This window comes from Thalassophryne amazonica, chromosome 8 (genome assembly GCF_902500255.1).
Source record: "Thalassophryne amazonica chromosome 8, fThaAma1.1, whole genome shotgun sequence".
Classification (NCBI taxonomy): domain Eukaryota; kingdom Metazoa; phylum Chordata; class Actinopteri; order Batrachoidiformes; family Batrachoididae; genus Thalassophryne; species Thalassophryne amazonica.
In genome coordinates this window covers 9,920,479-9,943,815 of record NC_047110.1, presented here as the reverse complement: position 1 = coordinate 9,943,815, position 23,337 = coordinate 9,920,479, and the positions used below count along the sequence as shown (strand labels likewise).

The following is a 23,337-nucleotide window of genomic DNA, read 5'->3' as shown; positions in this document are numbered from 1 at the left end:
TTCATCACATCAATCATAGTCTGCGGTTCTGTTTCAAAGCCTGACATATGTTTTCGTACGTAATCCCTGACTTGTATATAAAAAATTAACAAAACCACACAGGTAGAACAGTTTTACTCACATATGTCCTTTAAACTTTGTCTGTAGTTGTGCAAAAGTAGCAAATTTACTCTCAATATACAGGCCATGAATCCAACATATTGCTAATCTACTCCAGTCACAAAAAGTAAAATCTAAGTTAAAAGGGACAATGGATGGATTTTTTGCAATTGGTAAAGAAAGGGGCATTAATTTGAAAGTAAAATATGATTTGACTTGTTTACAAATATGAATTAAATTATATATTTTTGCATTTTGGCTATATTTTCATTTGTCAAGAGAAGTTGGTGAAAGTACTACGGTGGCAAGGGAATATGGATCACAATCTTCCAGTTCTATAGTTAGCCAGATTTTTGTTTTTTGTTTTTTTTTGGGGGGGGGGGGGGGGGTGTAAAGAAATTCAAACTTTTATAAGTACATAGCCAGTAATACATTATGAAGTTTGGAAGAAATAAACCCCTGTCCAGTTTAGATTTTAGATTTTCTAAATGTTTTTGTTAATTCTCTGAGTCCTATAATTCCAGAAGAAAGGTTGGATAATTGAGTTTCCTGAGGAAGTAGAGCCTCTGTTGAGCCTTCCAAACCAAGAAATTTGAACCTCTGCACTCTTCTCTACTTCCTCACCATTAATGCCAATGGAATGGTGTTCTGTGCGTGTAGATCTCCTAAAGTCCAGAATCAGTTCCTTGGTCTTGCTGATGTTGAGATCCAGGTTATTACTGCGACACCACTGTTCCAGAAGCTGGACCTCCTCCCTGTAGGCTGTCTCATTGTTATTTGTGATGAGCCCTACAACAGTGGTGTCAACAGATTTGATGATGGTGTTAGTGGTGTGCTTGGGGGTGCAGTCATGAGTGAAAAGGGAGTAGAGGAGAGGACTGAGGTCTGTTGGAAAGTTTACATATTTGTGAAATTTAGGCAGGACAGACATCAAGTTGGAGTGATTAAAGTCCCCTGCTGCTATGACAATGTTATCAGGTTGAGCTGCTAGGTGTTGGCTAATGGAGGAGTGTAGCTTCTCCATAGCTAGCTTAGCATTAGCTTGCGGTGGCACGTAAACAGCAAGTATAGCCACCAATGTAAACTCTATATACACTCAACAAAAATATAAACGCAAACACTTTTGGTTTGCTCCCATTTTGTTATGAGATGAACTCAAAGATCTAAAACTTTTTCCACATACACAATATCACCATTTCCCTCAAATATTGTTCACAAACCAGTCTAAATCTGTGATAGTGAGCACTTCTCCTTTGCTGAGATAATCCATCCCACCTCACAGGTGTGCCCATACCAAGATGCTGATTAGACACCATGATTAGTGCACAGGTGTGCCTTAGACTGCCCACAATAAAAGGCCACTCTGAAAGGTGCAGTTTTATCACACAGCACAATGCCACAGATGTCGCAAGATTTGAGGGAGCGTGCAGTTTGCATGCTGACAGCAGGAATGTCAACCAGAGCTGTTGCTCGTGTATTGAATGTTATGTCTCTACCATAAGCCGTCTTCAAAGTCGTTTCAGAGAATTTGGCAGTACATCCAACCAGCCTCACAACCGCATACCACGTGTAACCACACCAGCCCAGGACCTCCACATCCAGCATGTTCACCTCCAAGATCGTCTGAGACCAGCCACTCGGACAGCTGCTGAAACAAGTCGGTTTGCATAACCAAAAGAATTTCTGCACAAACTGTCAGAAACCGTCTCAAAGAAGCTCATCTGCATGCTCGTCGTCCTCATCGGGGTCTCGACCTGACCTCCAGTTTGTCGTCGTAACCGACTTGGTGGGCAAATGCTCACATTCGCTGGCGTTGGCACGTTGGAGAGGTGTTCTCTTCACGGATGATGCGAAGGAGATGTGTTGCACTGCATGAGGCAAATGGTGGTCACACCAGATACTGACTGGTATCCCCCACCCAATAAAACAAAACTGCACCTTTCAGAGTGGCCTTTTATTGTGGGCAGTCTAAGGCACACCTGTGCACTAATCATGGTGTCTAATCAGCATCTTGGTATGGCACACCTGTGAGGTGGGATGGATTATCTCAGGCAAAGGAGAAGTGCTCACTACTCACAGATTTCGACTGGTTTTGAACAATATTTGAGGGAAATGGTGATATTGTGTATGTGGAAAAAGTTTTAGATCTTTGAGTTCATCTCATACAAAATGGGAGCAAAACCAAAAGTGTTGCGTTTATATTTTTGTTGAGTATAGGTAGAAGTGTTTACGTGATATTTAGTGTCTGTTGTCATGTCCATGGAGCAAAAAGGGTCTTTAATGGCAAAGTTGGCACACCATCTTTGGTCAATGTAAACACACAAGCCCCCACCTCTGCGCTTGCCTGAGTCCTTGGTCCTGTCTGCTCTGAAGACGGTATGGCTAGCTATCTCGATGCTAGTGTTGGGAATGTTCTTCCGTGATGATCATCACACAGTAATTCAACTTATAAGAGGTGATCCACAGTCGCAGTTCATCCATCTTATTACTAAGCGACCAGGAGTTGGCAAGTAAAAGACTTGGGATCGCTGGTTTGAAGGTATTAGCATTTATCCTAGTATCTAGTCTACTTCTCTTGCCCCGCTTTAGTCTTCTCTCTCGCCGCCGTCTGCGCCACTTCACCGGTGGGGGAATGATGGTAGGTTCCGCTGGGCGCTCCCTTAGAGATAGGGTGAGGAGCTCGGTCACTCGGGAGGAGCTTGGAGTCAAGCCGCTGCTCCTCCACGTTGAAAGGAGTCAGTTGAGGGGCTCGGGCATCTTTCCGGATGCCCCTGGACGCCTCGCTGGAGAGGTGTTCCGGGCATGTCCCACTGGGAGGAGGCCCCGGGGAAGACCCAGGACACGCTGGAGGGACTACATCTCTCGGCTGGCTTGGGAATGCCTTGGGGTTCCCCCGGAGGAGCTGGGGGAGGTGTGTGTGGATCGGGAGGTCTGGGCGGCTTTGCTTGAGCTGCTGCCCCCGCGATCCGACTCTGGATAAAGCGGAAGAAAATGGATGGATGGATGGATGGATATTTCATAGACAAATTGGACGATATGAGCCTACATTTAATTCATCTTGACCTTTCTTATGGTGAACTGTAATTGTTGCCTGAGTTAGTGTTGGTGGTAGGGTACTGTCCAGTTGGGCATGTTTATATATTCTATGGAGAAATGGTGTAAGAGTATTATGAAATTTTTTATAAAGTTCAACTTGTGGTGCTTTCCCACTTTTAAGGGATGCAGTTGCCTTTTGTATTTCTGTAGGCTGGATATCAGTATTACTCCTACGGGGAGGTGATGGTCTAGTGGTTAAGTATTAGGCTTGAGACCAGAGGATCCTTGGTTCAAATCCCAGCCTGACCGGAAAATCACTAAGGGCCCTTGGGGATGCTCCTTAATCTCTTAGTTGCTCCCGTGTGTAGTGAGCGCAACCCTGATGCAGATGGACAAAGTGCTATATAAATGCAGTCCATTTATCATTTATCCAAATCTCCAGAAGAAATTCTTGATAGGTTGCAGTCATCTAGAGACTTATACATGACGTTATGATATTACATTTTGAAGTGTACAAATTGGAATACAATTGCAAAAACCTCGTATTTATCTCCTTTGATTTAATTAGGATATTTCCCTTGTCATCTCTAATTTTGTGAATAGTTCAGTCTGCTTTTATTTTTCTAAGTTGATAAGCTAATAGTTTGTGTGGTTTTTCTCTAAACTCAAAGTATTTTTGTTTAGTAAATAAAAGACTGATTTAATTTTCTTTGAGAGAAGTTGATTAAGTTGGTATTTTAAACTGGTTATGGTTATGATATTTGGTTGGTCCTATGTAGGTCAGAGGAAGGGTTTGATGCATGTTCTTGATCATCTGATGCATATTTCTTGACTTTACAGACTTCATGTATGACAAGATAGTGTTTATGTAATGTTTAGTGTCTGTTGTCATATTAGAAGAATATATGATGGCTTTTTGTTCAGAGTGTCTTCAGTGTTTTGTGATGTAATGTGGTGGAAAATGATTTGTTGCATTGTTGACTCCCAACATTAAACATGACTTTTTACTTTTACAGTTTTTCACAACTGCTAAAACACAAAACCTAGTTCTCTAAACCAAATGGCCGGTCCCCTAAACACATTAAATAAAACTATCCCCATACTCTCAATGAAAATAAAAATAATGTAACAGTTTGCATTGATTTTTAAAAGTTATTTCAACTTCAAAGGATTCAAAGGATTCAAAAGAATTTTATTGTCATATGCACAAAGGAATGGGTTTACCATTTAAAGATAAGTTCAAAATGCACAGTATACTGAAGGATCCAAACAGCCACCATAGACAGAGGCAGAGGAAGAGGAGTTCGAGTCAGAGGACGGAGAGGAGAAGGCCAAGGACAGAGAGGAGCGGGTCAAGGGCAGAGAGGAGGGGGGCAAGGACAGAGAGTAGTAGGCCAAGGATGGAGAGGAGGTGGGCAAGGACGGAGAGGAGCAGGCCAAGGATGGAGAGGAGCGGGCCAAGGATGGAGAGGAGCGGGCCAAGGATGGAGAGGAGGGGGGCAAGGACAGAGAGTAGTAGGCCAAGGACAGAGAGGAGGGGGGCAAGGACGAAGAGGAGCAGGCCAAGGACGGGGAGGAGGGGGGCACGGACGGAGAGGAGCGGGCCAAGGATGGAGAGGAGGGGGGCAAGGACAGAGAGTAGTAGGCCAAGGACAGAGAGGAGGGGGGCAAGGACGAAGAGGAGGGGGGCACGGACAGAGAGGATGGGGCAAGGATGGAGAGGAGCAGGCCAAGGATGGAGAGGAGGGGGGCAAGGACGGAGAGGAGCGGGCCAAGGATAGAGAGGAGGGGAGCAAGGATGGCGAAGAGCATGCTGTCCTCGGCTCAACAAACAAAAAAACTCATCGTCTCCTCGCCTTCCTGGGAGAGCTAAGATTTGGGTAATTTGGGACATTTGGGAAAATGTTAGTTTCATCGTACCAACCAGAGTGGTTCAGTGTCGACCAGTTATTTCTGAATGTCTGTCTGCCACCCTACTCACCTTTCTAATTCTATAGAGGAGTTTTTCTCCTCATGGAGGTGGAAAGTCTATGAACACCAACCTTAGACCAGAGTGAACCTTCTCAGGGCTGTGGACCTGGTCTGTGATGACGGGGCTGTGGAGCTGTTCCAAGCCTGGATCCAGCATGCCAGAATTCTTCCCACGTTGCCTGGTGAAGGACAATATTGCCTGCAATGTTGACGAGGTCCTGTGGCCCAACCCAGTTCAACAACATGATGCCACCTAGTGATTGTGGTGTGTGTTTGTGTGTGTGTGTCTGTATTGTAGTTCCATAACAAAAAACATCACATCCTGAACATTGTGTTTTCAGTTTGTATTGTTGTGTGTAATGGATGCTCTGTAGTGTTGCATTGAGTTGTGATGCAGTACAGTAGTGTCTGTACTGTATTTTCTGTCATTCACATAGTGTTCATATGAAACACACAGCTCTATGAACGCCCAAAACTCTACAGTAACATAATCTGAATATACATAAGAAGGTTTCTTTGGCAGTCGTGAAAGAAATGTAAAAAGAACATTCTCACACTCTGAACATTGTGTTTTCAGTTTTTGTTGCAGTGTGAATGACGTGTAGTCATGTTTACAGTTTTACAGCATGTGAGCAACTGTTTTGGTGTGAAAGTTTGGGTTTTGAAAAGAGAATATGAGGTTTTGTGTGTGTCATTCATGGGTTAAAGTTCTCCGTCAATTGAAAAATTTAACTACACATACACACTCGCATGTGATGTCATGCGTGTTTTGGGGCCGAAATATGATCCTCTCATTGTCAAAGCAACATTCCATTCTGCGCTAATCAACGCAGCAGCAATGTCAGCTGGATGGCGCTGCACCGCGAAGGAAGGGACTGTGTGAATTTTCACTCCTCTCCGCTCTGTTTACTGCTTGCCATGAGCCACAATCTTCTCCTCCCTGTCTTCATGAGAACATTGGCAGACCTTCCCCAAGTAGAGCAGGGCGTGGCTTTCCTTTGAACCAATGAAGCAATGCTTCGATCTGCTGCTTCGGTTCTTTGTTTTATTTCGCTTTATCTTAATTTTCCCCCCGTTAAAACCCCAAAGAGCATATGTCTGTGAGTAATATTTACCTTTACCTGTTATAGTCTTCTGACAGTTGATAGATGTATTTTATAACTTAAAAATGGTGGTTTGTGAACAATATTTGAGGGAAATGGTGATATTGTGTATGTGGAAAAGGTTTTAGTTCATCTCATACAAAATGGGAGCAAAACCAAAAGTTCATATTTTTGTTGAGTGTATATTTGTATATAGTTTGACACTTTATTGTTTTATTCATATTGTATAATTTTGCACAAAATGAGTGATTTTTTTTGCACATTTTAATAATACAGATAATAATTGATAGTTTTGCACTTTATTTGTTGTTACTCATATTATTTGGTTCTGCACTTGGTTACTTTTTGCATATTTTCACCTTGTAAAATGTTTACTTTTGCACTGTTTCTGCACTGTTTCTAAATTCTAGACACACAAAATTAATTATTTTGATTGTAAACACTTACAGCTTCCTGTTAAAAATGTGAAATCCAAACTTCCTTTACATAATCATTATTCACAAAAAAACTGAAAAAAAAAAAATCAAGTTCATTTTTGTGTTTTTTCTCATTTTAAATGCTAAAACTTACAAATAATGTGTAGAAATAGTTAATCAGGTGTAATATAATTGAAATTCAGGTACTCTTGGAAAAGGGTACCAAAGCACACAAACATAGAACATTATTTCTTAAAGGTGATAGAGAGAGGTTGAATGGGGCATTAATCCTTGTTCTGTGATGTGATATGTAGCCCAAAAAAAATTGGTTGGGTCTGTAATGGCTCAGAACCTTCCTAAAAGGCTCTCTGAAACAGCTATGTTACTATGCTGGGTTTAGAATGCCCCGTTTGCCTTTAATGGCGTCGTTTCGGAGCTTATTTGGCAACCTCATTATGAAATGCAAGTAGGTGGCGCTGATCGGTTGCCGTTGTTTGATTGGCTGCCCTTGCTCTCACTGAAAAGAAAGCATTATTTATTTATTTTCATTGCTTTTATATTTTCTGTTGTGTTTCTATTCAGGTTTTTTTTTGCCTCTTTCTTTAAAATTGTATATAATAATCATTAGATTATTAATATATAACAAAATAAATTTAAGAAATATTACAATTTGAAAACAAATGCACCCGAACGTGATGACAGCTGCAATGCTAACTTTAACATTGAAATGCCATAGACATGCTAACGCGTTAGCATCGCTCCTGTTTTTAAGTTATAAAATACATCTATCAACTGTTTCAGAAGAACATAACAGGTCGGTTTAACATAGAAAAGGTAAATAATACTCACAGACGTATGCTCTTTAGGGTTTTAGCAGGAGAAAATTAAGCAAAAGAAAGAATAATCGAAGCATTGCTTCAATCTGCGAAGCACTGCTTCAATTGGTTCAAGGTTCAAAGCAAAGCCGCGCTGCAGAAAAGTTGTTTACGGACCTGCTGCAGGGTCTGTAATCAATACAGAAATGATCATTTTCCTGACAAACACCCCCCAAAACAACGGCCACTCTGAAGGACCGATAACATAATCGTTAAGCACAAAGCTTATTGATGTTGGTGGATTGAGTCATTTCTTAACGATACCCAAAAGGAACCGGTTCTCGATACACATCCCTAGCTGCTAAGGGTTAGCTCATTCCCTTTAGAAGAAAAACCAGAGCTAACGTGCCATTTTAACGTGCAATTCTTACAACAGGAATATGGCGCAACACAAATTTAAACAAAAGAAATGTGATACTTACAGGCTGTACTGATTGCTGGGGTTGATTTTGTCGCAGAGTCGGAACTGACCCTACTGAGTATTAAATGCCGACTGAAGCCAGCTCGAAATTGTGCAAGGTTTGTGAAACGTGAAATGCGCAGAGCAAAAGAAATAGTCGGCTGTTGTATATGCTGGGATGCGGTTAAAAATGAATAAAAGCCATTGATCGCGTACATTGCTTTCCGTGAGAAAATTGTAGTCCGCTAAACAGCCTGGGAAAGCACACCTGTAGCTCGCCATTGCTTCTCTTGAGTGTTACGAATGGGTGGGCACAACCTTTTGAATAATTAATTCGAAGGGGCGTGTGTGAAAGGGGGTGGGGTGTGGGTGTGTGGTGTGTGTGTGTGTGGGGGGTGGGGCTATTGGTGAAAATGTGACGTAGTTTTCTCACTCTTTTCTGGCAGGATTTCACTTTTAACAAGAGATTTTGTCATGGAAAGCCAAGCGGAGGCTTCGCACGTCACGATGGATTCACTGCTGGAGCGAGACAAAACCACCTCCATTTTGGTCTCGTGGTTTTTCAGTCGAGTGATTATCTGAGAAATTGTGGATGTGCCTGGACATGCCAGAACATGTCCTGTGAGGCTTCATCACGGTGTTGCTTTGCGCCATGCGGCACCGCCGTGACGCGCGAAGCCTCCGCTCCTCTTTCCATGACAAAATTCCTGTAACAGTGGAATGTGCCGTTCATTTCAAAACTGGACGCTGTGTTTTATCCGGGATGTCATCTGGCTAGCACAGGAATTGTGTAAAGACGTGGACATGAGCACTTTTTTGGCACATTGAGACAGACGTGCGGAGGAATTCTGCGCGTTGCGGCGGTGCCACATGGCACAAAGCAACGCTGTGATGAAGCCTCACGGGACATGTTCTGGCATGTCCAGGCACATCCACAATTTCTCAGATAATCACTCGATGGAAAAACCACCGACAGCTGTCTGAACGCAATCTCAAAGCCGTCCTGTGAGACCAAAACGGAGGTGGTTTTGTCTCGCTCCAGCAGCGAATCCATCGTGACGCGCAAAGCCTCCGCTCGGCTTTCCATGACAAAATCTCTTGTTAAAAGTGAAATCTACCGGAAAATGGTTGATGTCCAGCTCTTGTGATAACTAGAGAAATTGCACACGATGGTCACGGATCCATACAGCCATCCATTTAGAAAGAAATGGTCGTTCAGCTGGCGGCTTCGGAGCGCGACACGCCATCAGCCGCTGAGGGCCGTCCTTAAAGCGACAGTAACACTCCGTAATCTCTTTGAAGCCCATAATATTTTCACCAAAAACCATCTGAATTTCTCGAATGGTGTCCACTTGGATGTGCCTCACAGTTTCTGAAAAAATTTTGATCAAGCAAAGTGGCAGTCTCTGAGCCATTCCTAAACAATGAAAAAAAACGACGAGAGGGGTGGACCACTCCTTACTCAAAGCCTGCTCACAGGTGAATGACGCAACCGACAGGTGTGAAAAAACTCACGCATGCGCACGAAGTTCAAGCTGTCTGATGCAATCACACGTGATTCAAATCCATATGGTTTTTGAAAAAAATAATAAGGTCGGATACTTTTCTAACAGACCTTGTACTTGGTGCATTCACCGGATTAGAACCGATCAAAATACTACAGAAGACAAAGAATTTTTACTTCAGTTCTAAGTGAGTTTTCTTTGTTTCAGAGGGCTTCATACTCATTAAAATTCACCAGAATATACAAAATTGACTTCCTCTTAAAATTTCTGGGGGAGCACCCCCAGACCCCCCATAAGCAATACGTGTTTTTCACTTCACAGTTTGAAGTGAGTTTCTTTATTTCAGAGGGCTTCATACGTATTAAAATTCACCCGAATACACAAAATTTGACTTGCTCTTTTAAAAATGTTCTGATGGAGCACCCCCAGACCCTCCAGAATCAGGACTACACCCTGCCCCCACCACCCTTTTATGTACCTTTATGTTCAGGTTTTGCATTCTTTTTATGCTTTGTCTGTCTCTCCTTAGAGGCTATTTAGAATAGATTTGTATACTATAATGTGTTTATTGTATTTATTGAGGAAAAAAGAGTGCGTGCCCCCACTACGCCACATTTTAGGGAATTGCTGGCATTGATTTTTGCCAGGATAAATTTCAGTCAGATGAAAATTTATTGCTTTAACCCATGGTATAGTTTGAAAAAAAAGTATTTTGCATTTAGTCTTTTTGGAAAACGAAGGAAAGTTTCGTGAAATGTTTTTTAGCAATAGTGAAAAAGTGTAAAATACAGAGTGCATGTGGAGATATGCTGCATGTCTTCATGCTTTGGAAGGAACGATGAACAAACCATGAACAGACAGCTGGGGTCAGTGACCTGATACGTGTCCCTGTGTGTAATCACATACTACAGAAACGTAATATATTGCTACAATCATTACCAGATATAAATATTTGTTCTTGAGGTGCCACATACGCTTCCTCTTGACCTGTTGTTCCCTTTTTTTTTTTTTTAAACAGGAGGCTTCCAAAGCAGTGCAGCCTCAGCTCCTGGGACGCATCATCGCCACGTTTGACCCATTTCATGCTGCGGAGCGGAAACAGGAGTACTTCCTGGCCCTCGGGATTTCCCTCCTCTTTGTCGCCCGGTTCCTCCTGCTGCAGCCTGCCATCTTTGGACTGCATCACCTGGGAATGCAGATCCGCATTGCCCTGTTCAGCCTCATCTACAAGAAGTTAAGAGATGTGAAGAGTGAGTTGTCCATTGCTTATGGCTTGAACCCAGACGAGTCCTCGGAACATCAGGTCAGCTCTGGTGCTCAATGTTCTTGGTTTGACATCCAGAAAGTCAGCAATAACTGCATCCTCAGTCCTCAGGTACTCATTGAAAGACATAGTCAATGAGTATTGACGGGTTCCTTGCAGCTGACACTGATTTTCTCAAAGTGCTTAACATCCAGAGAATTTGCAGGATTCCCAGTAAGTCATTGGACGTCATGTCTGGCCTGTACAGGTGTGCTGTGAGTGCACAGCTGGTGCTGACCGCGTCTGGGGCCCTCCTACCGGACCCCTGAGCCCTGGGAACATTTGACATCGACACCAGTGCTCCTGCTGCAGTCCTTCCTTCTTTAAATCTGTTAATTTTACCAGCTCCACATGGTACATTCAAAGTTGCTCCAGAGACTTATTTTAATACATTTTCAGCTGTATTTATACTTTGGCTCAATACCTGATGGTTATTAATTACTGAGACATGTGATTTTAAATTGCCCATGATGGCGTGCAGGATTTTAAATTCAGTGCTTGACTTCAGCAGAGATGCTGTGCTCTCTGTGAAATCACTGGATGTCGTGGTTCCACTTGTTGTGAAGCAGAATGAGTGGTCGGAATGTCTGCAACTCTCCTCAGTCAGAACCATGATACCAAGTTTCATTGACTTCTGAGAGTGACTTCTTTGAGTGTGTCTGTATACACATGGTGAGAGAGTCATTGGTTTGGGGCTCAGTCTGTGATGTTGAGACGTGTCTGACTCGAGCTCCTGGAGTCATGATATGGCTGGACAGAGGTGTTTGGTTTCCTAGTGGACAAACTCCAGACTTCAGGGCCCCGGTTGTCCTGGGAGGACCCAGTCTGCAGGTGTCTCATTGCTGGTGACCTCTGGATGATGCCAACAAGACGCCCTTATGTGTTCTGGCTGAGTCAGATTTTTTAGGAGACAGGAATGAACTGCTGCTCTGTCCGAGTGGTCGCCAGCTGGTTCGGTAGGTCATGGAAACAATGTCATGCTGCAGCAATCTGACACTGACATCAAACTAATGACTCTAAATGTTAAGTAATTGTGCATTTCCTTCTGATGTCTTGTGTGAAATAAATGTCTTCCATACTTTGAGTCTGTGACATTTCAGACATGTTATTAGTTGTTTTTGTTTTTCTGTATTTGGTGTAGTATTTATCCAGAGCATCTTACATTTACAGTGATGTCAGCAGCTTCCAGACATCTGGAGCAATTTGTATTTTACACAACAACACTTTAATTCCATTAAAGTGTTGTTGTGTATTGTTGTCCACTACAGTAGCAGTGGAATCAACCAGCAAGCATTTGGTTTATGGCCAACCCACTCTAATACTTGAGCTGCCTATTTTGAGTGATTTTTTTTTTTTCTTTTTGTTGGTACTCAAGCCAAACAATTACTGGTTGTCATGATCCTCTCTAACTGTTGCTACTGTAACAGTTTTTGGTACAAAACAGCTGACTGTAGCTTGTATGATAGCGACTTTTTGTGAGTTTGTTTTCTCCTGTTGTTTTTAAGATCTGATGTGCATGAGCGTCCTGAATGCTTCTGTTGTGTTTGACCGTCCATCGTGAACGTGCTGTGGGGGTGCGCAGTCCACTTTTAATACATGGTCACACAGAGGAAGCTGGCAAAGTCCCCAGCATCCTCTAATCTAGTTTACTGTCTCATTTTGTGTCTCAGCTGATGCCTAACCTTTGACCATTTCAGACCCTGAAACTGTCAAGCCGAGTTCTGGATAAAATCAGCACTGGTCAACTGGTCAGTCTGATGTCAGCCCACCTCAACAAGCTGGATGAGGTGAGGTAAACCCAGATGTTTGGTCAGAGGAAAGTTAACAGTTAGTGTTTAATGTAATAATTACTGGAGAAAACACATTACGTCTACCAAGGGGTTATATTTTCATGACATTTTGTTGGTGTGTTTGCTGAAGTGTTTGTCTGACTTTCATCAAGATTAGACAAAAATTCCCAGGTAGATTTCATTAATTTTGCAGGCTGGAGTGTGGAGCAGCAAAGAACCCATTACATCTTGACGTGGTTGTAATACTCTGGTTGTACAAACACACTTTTTCATGATATGTGCAGGCAAGCAGAGTGTGTGCTGTTAACCCGTTGTGTAAGACGAGTCTGTGTTTTATGGTTTGGACTGCACTACGCAGCATTGGATTTTAGATTAGGTTAGATTAGATAGAAACCCCGTTACTCATTGCGCGGCTCGTGAAGCTTTACTTGGCGGCTCGCAAAACCTGGCAAGGCACCCCCACCAACCATTTGTTTACCGATACACTTGAATGCATGTGCAACGATGTCATATAATAGGCTACTTCGGATGTGAGATGCAAAAATCACAGATGACAAAATGGATCATTTTGTAATTAAAAAGGGAAAGAAAATAGCTGATACAGGAGATGGAAAGACACAGAGTTGCAAGAAACAGAGAGGGGAGATAGCGTGAGGAAGATCAGCATGCAGGCCCCGACGAGGGGACAAGCCGCCAAACAGAAAGTCAGAGTACAAAAAGGAAGGTACGAAGCATACAAGATGAGCACAGGAAATTTCAAAGATAAATGGATGGATGAGTTTTTGTTTATTCTCCATAACACAACCCCGCTGTGCTTATTGTGCAATGAAAACCCGTGCCTGCTTTAAAGGAGTAACTGGAGAGGCATTTCAAAACAGCGCATCCACAATTTAAATTTATTTAAATTATCTACCTGGTAGTGAAGTAGAAAGATGAAAATAACAACAGCTCACTACTTCACTTGGTGAGGCAGCAAAGACTTATCCACAAGCCACCTCTGCTGCAGAGCTTTTAACAGAGGCGTCTTTTGAGATAGCGTGGATTTTGGCCCGGGAACAAAAAACCTTTTCTCGGACGTCCGAAACAGTTAAACACTGTTTTTTGGCTTCCGCGGAAATAGTGTTCAGAGACTTCGCCAACAAGGACGAGATCATTAAACGATTAAAAGCACTACAGTTGTCTGATTCAACAATAATGAGGCGGATGGAAAACATCGGAAAGGACATTCGTGACCAGCTGTTTGCCATCTGCGCGCCGCAGCTTGCTTCAGCATGGCAGTGGACGAAAGCACTGACGTCACCGATGTAGCTCAGCTGTGCGTTTGGGTGAGATTCCCAAAAGAAAATCTTTTCGAAAGGAAATGTTGTGGTTACTACCACTCCAGGGCCAAACAAGAGGTGAGGATATCCTGAATGCACTTTTGGCATTTTTTGAGGAAAATAATCTCAGCTGGCCCAAACTCGCAAGTGTCTGTACTGATGGTGCCCCAAGCATGCAAGGCAAAGAGAAGGGTCTTGTTGGCCTCATGAAAAAAAGGGATGAAATGCCAAATTTCATTAGCTTCCATTGCATCATCCACCAGGAGGCCCTGGTGTCAAAACTCAGAAATAATGCGTTTCAAAATGTGATGCAAATTGTTGTGCATGTGGTCAACTACATTGTTTCAAGAGCACTAAACCACAGACAGTTCAGACAGTTAATCGAGGACTATGAAACAGAGTACAGCGATTTTAGTGCTGCACAATGAAGTAAGATGACTGTCTCGTGGGAAAGTGCTGGAGTGGTTCCTGAGCCTCCTTCCTGAGATCAGCACCTTCTTGGACAGCAAGGGGAAGCAACAGCCAGAGTTGAAAGACCCACAGTGGATTGTGCAGCTGGCCCTCCTTACTGACATTACATGTCACCTGGATTCTCTCAACTTGCAACTCCAAGGAAGAGACAAGCTCCCAAGTGACATGCTGAGGGCAGTCAGAGCATTCCAAAGCAAAATAACTGCTCTGTGGATACCTGACAGAGAACTCATCCACTTCCCAAAACTCAGAGAAAACAACCACACGAGACCCATCACTGCTGCAGCATTTCAGCTACACTGGATTTGTTAAAGTTTGGGAGGAGCTGAAGCTTGAGTTTGAATCCAGGTTCAGTGATGTGACTGAACATCAGAACATTTTCAATTTTATTGAAAACCCCTTCCACATGGATGTATCCTCTCTCACTCTGTCCATCACTCAGCTCTGCCCTGGTGATCGTGCTGCTCTGGAGTGTGAAATAGTTGAGCTGCAAACAAATGCCATTCTCCAGGTTGAACTCAAAGCAGGTGTTGGCCACTTCTGGAGTTTGGTTTCTGAAGCAAGCTTTCCCACTTTGAAACCACTTGTGCAGAAAGTGATGTCTTTTTTCGTGAGCACATACACCTGCGAGTCAACATTTTCAACTATGAACACTATCAAGAGGAAACAGAGAAACCGACTGACAAATACTCATCTTGAATGTCTTACTGTGATTGCAACAACAAACTACAAATACAACATCAAGAAAGTCAAGGCCATGCAAGCAATGTTCCGCTCATCCCAGTACTAAGGTAATAAATATCTTAATTGAAAATATATTGCTTTTGTCTTTTTGTGGACGTTTGTGCACATTTGCAAAGGTGTGGTATGTTAATGTACATATGCGGCTCTCCTCCTGGTTTTTTCTTCGTATGTGGCTCTTGAGAAAAAAATAGTATCACTGAGATAGAATGTTATTGATTCCTTGGGAAGACTCACTCAGGGAAACTGATGTTCAAGCACCATTCCATTGCAGAGAGGGTAAGAAGCACACAGAGTATCAAAAGTGAAAGTAAAAAAAAAAGAAAAAAACAGTTTGCAAATACAAATATAAATGCACAATATAAAAAACAGACATACTGCTCAATATTGATTTATTGGCTACTACTGTTCCTCTCGTTAGACCTGGTTTTTAATTAACTCCCAAGGACCTGCCAAATGGCAGCTGCACTCCCTGGATTTACATCTCAACGACCCCCTTTCATGAGCTAATACACAGTAGCACCTTATTCAGCTTGCACATTTGTCCTCTTTGTGTCAGCAAAAATATAAAATAGTTTCAGTTACATTTGTAAGAAGTAACTCTAAAGACAGAACCCAAGTACATAAGAAAAAACAGATGTTTAGTTATAAAGAATAAAATAAACTTTTCAACTTTATCAGATTCTTTGACCATAAAGACATACCCATAGCTTTAGGAATGATATTTGTACCACTATTACGTCAATAGTTATTATGCTAATGTTTTGTTATTTCTATATTCTTATTATTTCTATTGTTACCAGGTGACATTTGACCTAGTTTGTTTGAACGCACCTGGCACTGCCACATCTCCTTTCTGTGAACTTGTTACAAAAAACACAACACTTAGTAGAAGAAATTTAGATTCAAGATTCAAAGCTTTATTGTCATATGCACAGTACTTTGCTGCCCACACTGGATGTCCAAAATATCTTATATGCTCTGTGCTATAAAGCTTAGCCATCTCTGCGTCTCTCAGTCAACAGAGTGAGTATGTGTTGTGAGCTGGCTTTCCAGCACTTGCACATTCTGATCTAATGGCCCCCATGTACATAACAAAATGTGGCCTAATGAGATGTAAAGTACCCCAGTGCTGCCATTTGGCAGCGCTTGGTAGATAGAGGAGTAGTGTAAAAATGCTGGTAATCCCAGTGTTAAGGTGCAACCACTTTCTGATAATGGATGAAATCAGTGCACTAACTTTGCACCCGGCCACACCTCAATTTGGGACCAACACACCTTTATGAGCACAAGTTATATCGTGAATTACAGGAGGCAGGAGCTGGGGGTGAAAATGACAACTGCACTGGGTGGAAACTGGCAGTGTGTCGATTTGTGCTGAGTCGATGATCAGGCCTCACCATACTCACGTGTTGAAACACTCAGAGCCTTCTGTTTAGAAATATGCCTAAAAACAGGGATGAGTGGGAGCAAAAGTGCCTGAGCACAGTGACATTTGATGGAACACCCATCACGTCCCAGAAGCAAGTGAAGAGGTGAAGGATTGCTGATATCCTTATGCCGCGTTTACACCGGGCGCGATCAGACGCTACAAATTCGCGAGGGTCGCATGGCGACAGACGCGCCTCCCTTCGCCCGTTGTGTTGCTCTGCTTGGGTGGACTTTCGCTGCGAAAATTCGCCCCAGTGCGTCATCAAGTAGGAGGAGCTTCCATTCCGCTCGGCGTCAAGTCATCATGACGGACCTTGATCACATGGAGCGAGCTGTTATGAAACGCTCCCAATACAGAGAGTATCATTATTTGCTGCAGGAGCTGCATCTGGATGACGGCCGCTTTCAGCGGTCCTTCCGCCTCTGCGGGACCCAGTTTGAGGACCTACTGTCCCGTTCACGCGCGCACATGTAAACAATAAAAAAAAAAAGAAACTCCACTGCTTGCTGCAGCTCGTGCTTCCCCCAAAAAACTCTGTCATAATTGTGTTTAGAAACCAGTCACCATTTGTTTTATTATACATCTGTGTAGTTAATTAATAAAATATTCTCCACACAGACGATTCGCTCACGCACACACATAAAAAAAAAGAAAGAAAGAAAGAAAGAAAGAAACTCCGCAGCTTGCTGTGAGGCTGCTCCTCGCTCTTTCCCCCAAAAAACTCTGTCATAATTGTCTTTAGAAACCAGGCACCATTTGCTTTATTATACATACTGTACAGTTAATAAGTAAAATAATCTCCATGGACGATTCCATCGCGCGGGCACGTAAAATAAAAATAAAAAGAAACTCCGCTCCCCCCTGCTGTGGTGCTGCTGCTCACTCCAAAAACTCTCAGAATTGTGAATTAAAGGACAAAAGAGACATAAGTCCTGCTCACAGGCTGCTACCAGAGACAGGACATGTTCACATCTTCAGTCAAAATCCAGACATCTCCACGTCACTACATATCCAGTCCCTGAAGTTCAGATTTTTCAACTTGAGGAGGAGGGCAACACGACGTGAAGCGACACAATATCGCGCTACAAACGCGCAAAACGCTCAAAATCGCTTCACTCGCTTCACTCGTGTCCATCGCGTCGCGCTGCGCGGTTTGGCACCAAAACGCATCATTACATAAGAATTACATGGCAACCTGTGGCTGCAGTCGCTCGTGTCGCGCCTGGTGTGAACGCAACATAGAGTGATTGAGCTTACCAGTTAACCTTGCTTCAGGTGTTTTATTAAAACTGGGTTGTGGTTTTCTTGATGGGTGGCTTGCGTGTGATTATAAAAAATGATAATCATCTTATTTCTTCAGTAATCATGGATGAACTGGCCCTAAGTCATCTAGCTACTGATACGTAGCTACTAAAAGTGCTAATCTCGCTAACATAACAAACATCCGCCAATCCGGATCACCTCCAAAATTCAGTGGACTCTTCCATGGCCTAATATATATCTGTGTTGAAAATTTCGTCAAAGTCCATGCAGTAGTTTCGATGAAACCCTGCTAACAGTAATCCTTCAAAGCCTATATAAAGTGAAACTTGATCCAGAATCTAAATCCAAATCCAGATCACCTCCAAAATTTAATGGATTCGTCCATTGCCTAATATGCATCTGTTGTGAAAATTTCGTCAAAATCTGTGCAGTAGTTTAGGCGTAATCCTGCAGACAGACAAATAAACAAGAGCAATCTGAGATTTCTGACATCCACCAATCCAGATCCGGATCACCTCCAAAACTTAATGGAATCTTCCATGCCCTAATATCTATTTGTGGTGCAAATGTGGTGAGAATCCATGAAGCAGTTTTCAAGTAATCCATCAAAGCCTATATAAAGTGAAATCTTGATCCAGCATCCGGATCCGGTTCCAGATGACCTCCAAAATTTAATGGAGTCTTCAATGGCTTAATATATATCTGTGGTGAAAATTTTGTCAAAATCTGTGCAGTAGTTTTGATATAATTCGATTGCCCCTTTCACACCGGGGCGAACGTAGAATGGCGCATTGTGGCGTACTGTCTACGCCGAGTTATGCAGCTCTACACCAAGTTTAAGCTCTATGCGGGTTTTACTCCCTACACAGTAGTATGCTGAGGGCTACATAAGGAGGATGCAAAAAATGAAACCTGTGGTAATGTGGGCTTGTGAACAAGGCACCTCAAAAAATTAAACCTGTTTAATTTTTTCTGCGTAGAGCACTGGATGCAGAAAGTACGCAGTTTTTTAGCAGGTCTGCGCAATTTTCCAGCGTACTCCATCCACCCTTTTCAGGTTTCAAATCCTGCAAAACCTTGGAGAGGTTGGCGCGCTGCGAGATCTCAGTAACATTGAGAACTGCATTGAGACGCTCTGATCAGGCTGCACTTTAACCGCTGCACACAGACAAGGTTAGGGTTAGGGTTAGCATTAACATTAAATAAAACTATTTTTATATTGTGCCTAAAACTCACGTGAATATATTCTCTGGGTTTATAGACTTTGTTATTGCATTTGTTTTATGTAAACATGTGAGAGTCACAGGCTGTCTGTCTGTTATTTTCAGTGGGAGCTGCTGTGAGCTACAATCACTTCCTGATCATGTCGTTCTGGGGGAAAGTGAAATTTCCTCTTAGCGTCTTGATTATTGTTCTTTACAACACTGTTTGTCCTCTTTGTTCCAGACTAATATATATATATATATATATATATATATATATACAACCCCTGGCAAAAATTATGGAATCACCGGCCTCGGAGGATGTTCAATCAGTTGTTTAATTTTGTAGAAAAAAAGCAGATCACAGACATGACACAAAACTAAAGTCATTTCAAATGGCAACTTTCTGGCTTTAAGAAACACTATAAAAAAAATCAGGAAAAAAAAATTGTGGCAGTCAGTAACGGTTACTTTTTTAGACCAAGCAGAGGGAAAAAAATATGGAATCACTCAATTCTGAGGAAAAAATTATGGAATCACCCTGTAAATTTTCATCCCCAAAACTAACACCTGCATCATATCAGATCTGCTCGTTAGTCTGCATCTAAAAAGGAGTGATCACACCTTGGAGAGCTGTTGCACCAAGTGGACTGACATGAATCATGGCTCCAACACGAGAGATGTCAATTGAAACAAAGGAGAGGATTATCAAACTCTTAAAAGAGGGTAAATCATCACGCAGTGTTGCAAAAGATGTTGGTTGTTCACAGTCAGCTGTGTCTAAACTCTGGACCAAATACAAACCACATGGGAAGGTTGTTAAAGGCAAACATACTGGTAGACCAAGGAAGACATCAACGCGTCAAGACAGAAAACTTAAAGCAATATGTCTCAAAAATCGAAAATGCACAACAAAACAAATGAGGAACGAATGGGAGGAAACTGGAGTCAACGTCTGTGACCGAACTGTAAGAAACTGCCTAAAGGAAATGGGATTTACATACAGAAAAGCTAAACGAAAGCCATCATTAACACCTAAACAGAAAAAACAAGGTTACAATGGGCTAAGGAAAAGCAATCGTGGACTGTGGATGACTGGATGAACGTCATATTCAGTGATGAATCTCGAATCTGCATTGGGCAAGGTGATGATGCTGGAACTTTTGTTTTGTGCCGTTCCAATGAGATTTATAAAGATGACTGCCTGAAGAGAACACGTAAATTTCCACAGTCATTGATGATATGGGGCTGCATGTCAGGTAAAGGCACTGGGGAGATGGCTGTCATTACATCATCAATAAATGCACAAGTTTACGTTGATATTTTGGACACTTTTCTTATCCCATCAATTGAAAGGATGTTTGGGGATGATGAAATCATTTTTCAAGATGATAATGCATCTTGCCATAGAGCAAAAACTGTGAAAACATTCCTTGCTAAAAGACACATAGGGTCAATGTCATGGCCTGCAAATAGTCCGGATCTTAATCCAATTGAAAATCTTTGGTGGAAGTTGAAGAAAATTGTCCATGACAAGGCTCCAACCTGCAAAGCTGATCTGGCAACAGCAGTCAGAGAAAGTTGGAGCCAGATTGATGAAGAGTACTGTTTGTCACTCATTAAGTCCATGCCTCAGAGACTGCAAGCTGTTATAAAAGCCAGAGGTGGTGCAACAAAATACTAATGATGTGTTGGAGCGTTCTTTTGTTTTTCATGATTCCATAATTTTTTCCTCAGAATTGAGTGAGTCCATATTTTTTTCCCTCTGTTTGGTCTAAAAAAGTAACCGTTACTGACTGCCACAATTTTTTTTTCTTAAAGCCAGAAAGTTGCCATTTGAAATGACTTTAGTTTTGTGTCATGTCTGTGATCTGCTTTTTTTTTCTACAAAATTAAACAACTGAATGAACATCCTCCGAGGCCGGTGATTCCATAATTTTTGCCAGGGGTTGTAATATGTCTGAAATTTGGTTTCCATTTATTAAATTTCATGCAGATTAAACGTAGCAGACACGGATTATTTGTTATAATTGTTTTAGCAAGTTTTCAGGGTATCATGCAGCAGTCTCTTATTAACGTGACGAAAAGCATTAAAAATGACATTTTTGTAGTATAATATTCATTTACAATTGTCATCATGTGGATCCTCTATGTTGTTGTGACTGCAGAGACCCTGGATACGCATTTTAGCGCAACTGTATACAAGCCTGGTGTGAAAGGGGCTTAACTGTAATCCTTCAAAGCTTATATGAAGTGAAACCTGATTCAGAATCCGGATCCGGATCACCTCCAAAATTTAATGGGTTCTTCTATGGCCTAATATCTATCTGTGGTGAAAATTTTGTGAAAATCCGTTCAGTAGTTTTGATATAATACTGCTAACAGACAGACAGACAGACAAACAAGTAAATAAACACCAGTGATTTGATTACGTCCTTGGTGGATGTAATTATATGAAAATTTCACTTGACAAAAATGCTTGAGCACAGACATCTTAGACGATATGCCAGGACAGTTAACTGTAGAGCAGCCATATTATTTAACAGTTCCTCTAGAAATGTGCGGTGCCAGGAATTCAACAACTGTATGTATCTGTCTATATTCACTCACTCACTCACTCATCTTCAACCACTTGCTCCAAGTAAGGGTCACGGGGGGGCTGGAGCCTATCCCAGCAGTCATAGGGCGTGAGGCGAGGTACACCCTGGACAGGACGCCAGTCTGTCACGGGGACACATACAGACAAACAAACATATTCACACCTGCAAGCACACCTACGGACTATTTATAGTTTCCAATCTACCTAACCTGCATGTCTTTGGATGGGCAGAATCCGGAGCACCCGGAGAGAACCCACGCAAACACGAGGAGAACATACAAACTCCACACAGAAAGGCCACAGGTTGGAATCAATCCCATGACCTTCTTGCTGTGAGGCAACAGTGCTAACCACTAATCCACTAAGGTGTGGTTGGGCACACAGACAGGTGGTCATACACACGTGAGGAGAGCAGGACGAGCAGGACGACCTCAAATACACCCAGGTGATGAGCTGCAAATTAGGAACAGGTGTGTGTGGAAAGCACCAGAACAAGGGTGTGGCCAGAGAGTGTGAAACGCCCATCACCAAAGAACCAGGAGGCAGACAAGAGAGATAGAGACAGACAAACCCAAGCAGGAAAAAACCCAGCAAGAGAATAAACATACAAGAAAACAAATGAACAGAAAAAGTAACAAAACAGACCAGAAAACAAACAACATGACAAAATATCACATCCTGACAGTTCATCGTTTTCCTACATTGTGTTTTTAAGAGTGCTTGTAGAATAATTTGTTGAACTGTTTGATATGGTTTTGAACACTTGAATCTTGAGTGTGCATTCATCCTCGTATTTGTATGAGAATTAAGTCACTTGTTTAAATTGGCAGTTTTGTCATTTTCTGAGAAAGGATTAAACTCTGCAGGAAAGACAGGAAATAGGAGTTCAATGACTGTATAGTTCCATGATGTGTTCTTTGTACTCATGAACAGTTAGAGTCTGTGATTGCAGGGGCGTAGGTTTGCATATGGACCATAGGGACAAGTCACAACCAATATTTTGGGATGGCAAAATAGTCCCTACCAATATTTAGCATTTTTGTTTATATAACAAAATCATTCACTATTTTTTTGCGAACTCGATACTAGAATTTTAGTCGTCACGTTTTGTGTTTTCGACGTGACAGAGTTACCCATGTTGCAATTTCATTGGCTCACGTTCTTCTCACATGGACGTAAACAAAGCGCATCTCGTGGCAGGCAGTGCTTAATTTATAAAGTGGGAGGTCCCGGAGCGCAGAGGATGGGTGGCTCCGGTGCAGTGTTGCCAGATGTACGATAATTATCGTATTTGTACGATAGTTTTGCCATCTGTACGATGTACGATCTATAATGGGAAAAAACCCAATATGTACGATAATTTCAGTTGGTTTCCCAAACACGCATCTCTCTCTGACACCCAAGAATCATTTTGCAGGCGTTGCACTCAGGCGGCATCAAAGACACACCACACACAGGGCTGCTGCTGGCTTTGGGCTGCCGGGACAGTCATTTGAAAGCCCGCCCCCTCTCATACAAAGTAATGAGTTCCCGTCCAATCTCTGCAGGACAGGACAGGAAGATTCCCCAACCAACATCTTTTTTTTTTTTTTTCGAAACTGTATTTCAACAAATGCAATAACAAACGAACAAAACACAAGAGCAAAGAGATATACAAGAAAAATAAAAAAAGTTCAAGTTCCTTATGGAGGTGTCAACATTTTTTCTGTGTTCAACAAAATCTGCACAAGTGGCCATGGCATCGGATGACGACAGCGACCTCGAGGTTGAATTCGACTCTTTCTAGTCTGGTAATTAACACATGCTTGTGTT

At 42.3% G+C, this 23,337-nt stretch overlaps 1 protein-coding gene across 1 annotated transcript in view; it reads left to right on the top strand.

The window, feature by feature from the left end:
* Positions 1 to 23,337, top strand: part of cftr (CF transmembrane conductance regulator) — a 361,955-nt gene that overhangs the window by 80,445 nt on the left and 258,173 nt on the right. Inside the window, 2 exon segments of the mRNA XM_034175733.1 lie at positions 10,424 to 10,639; positions 12,406 to 12,495. Of these exon segments, the coding sequence (XP_034031624.1) occupies positions 10,424 to 10,639; positions 12,406 to 12,495 (306 nt within the window).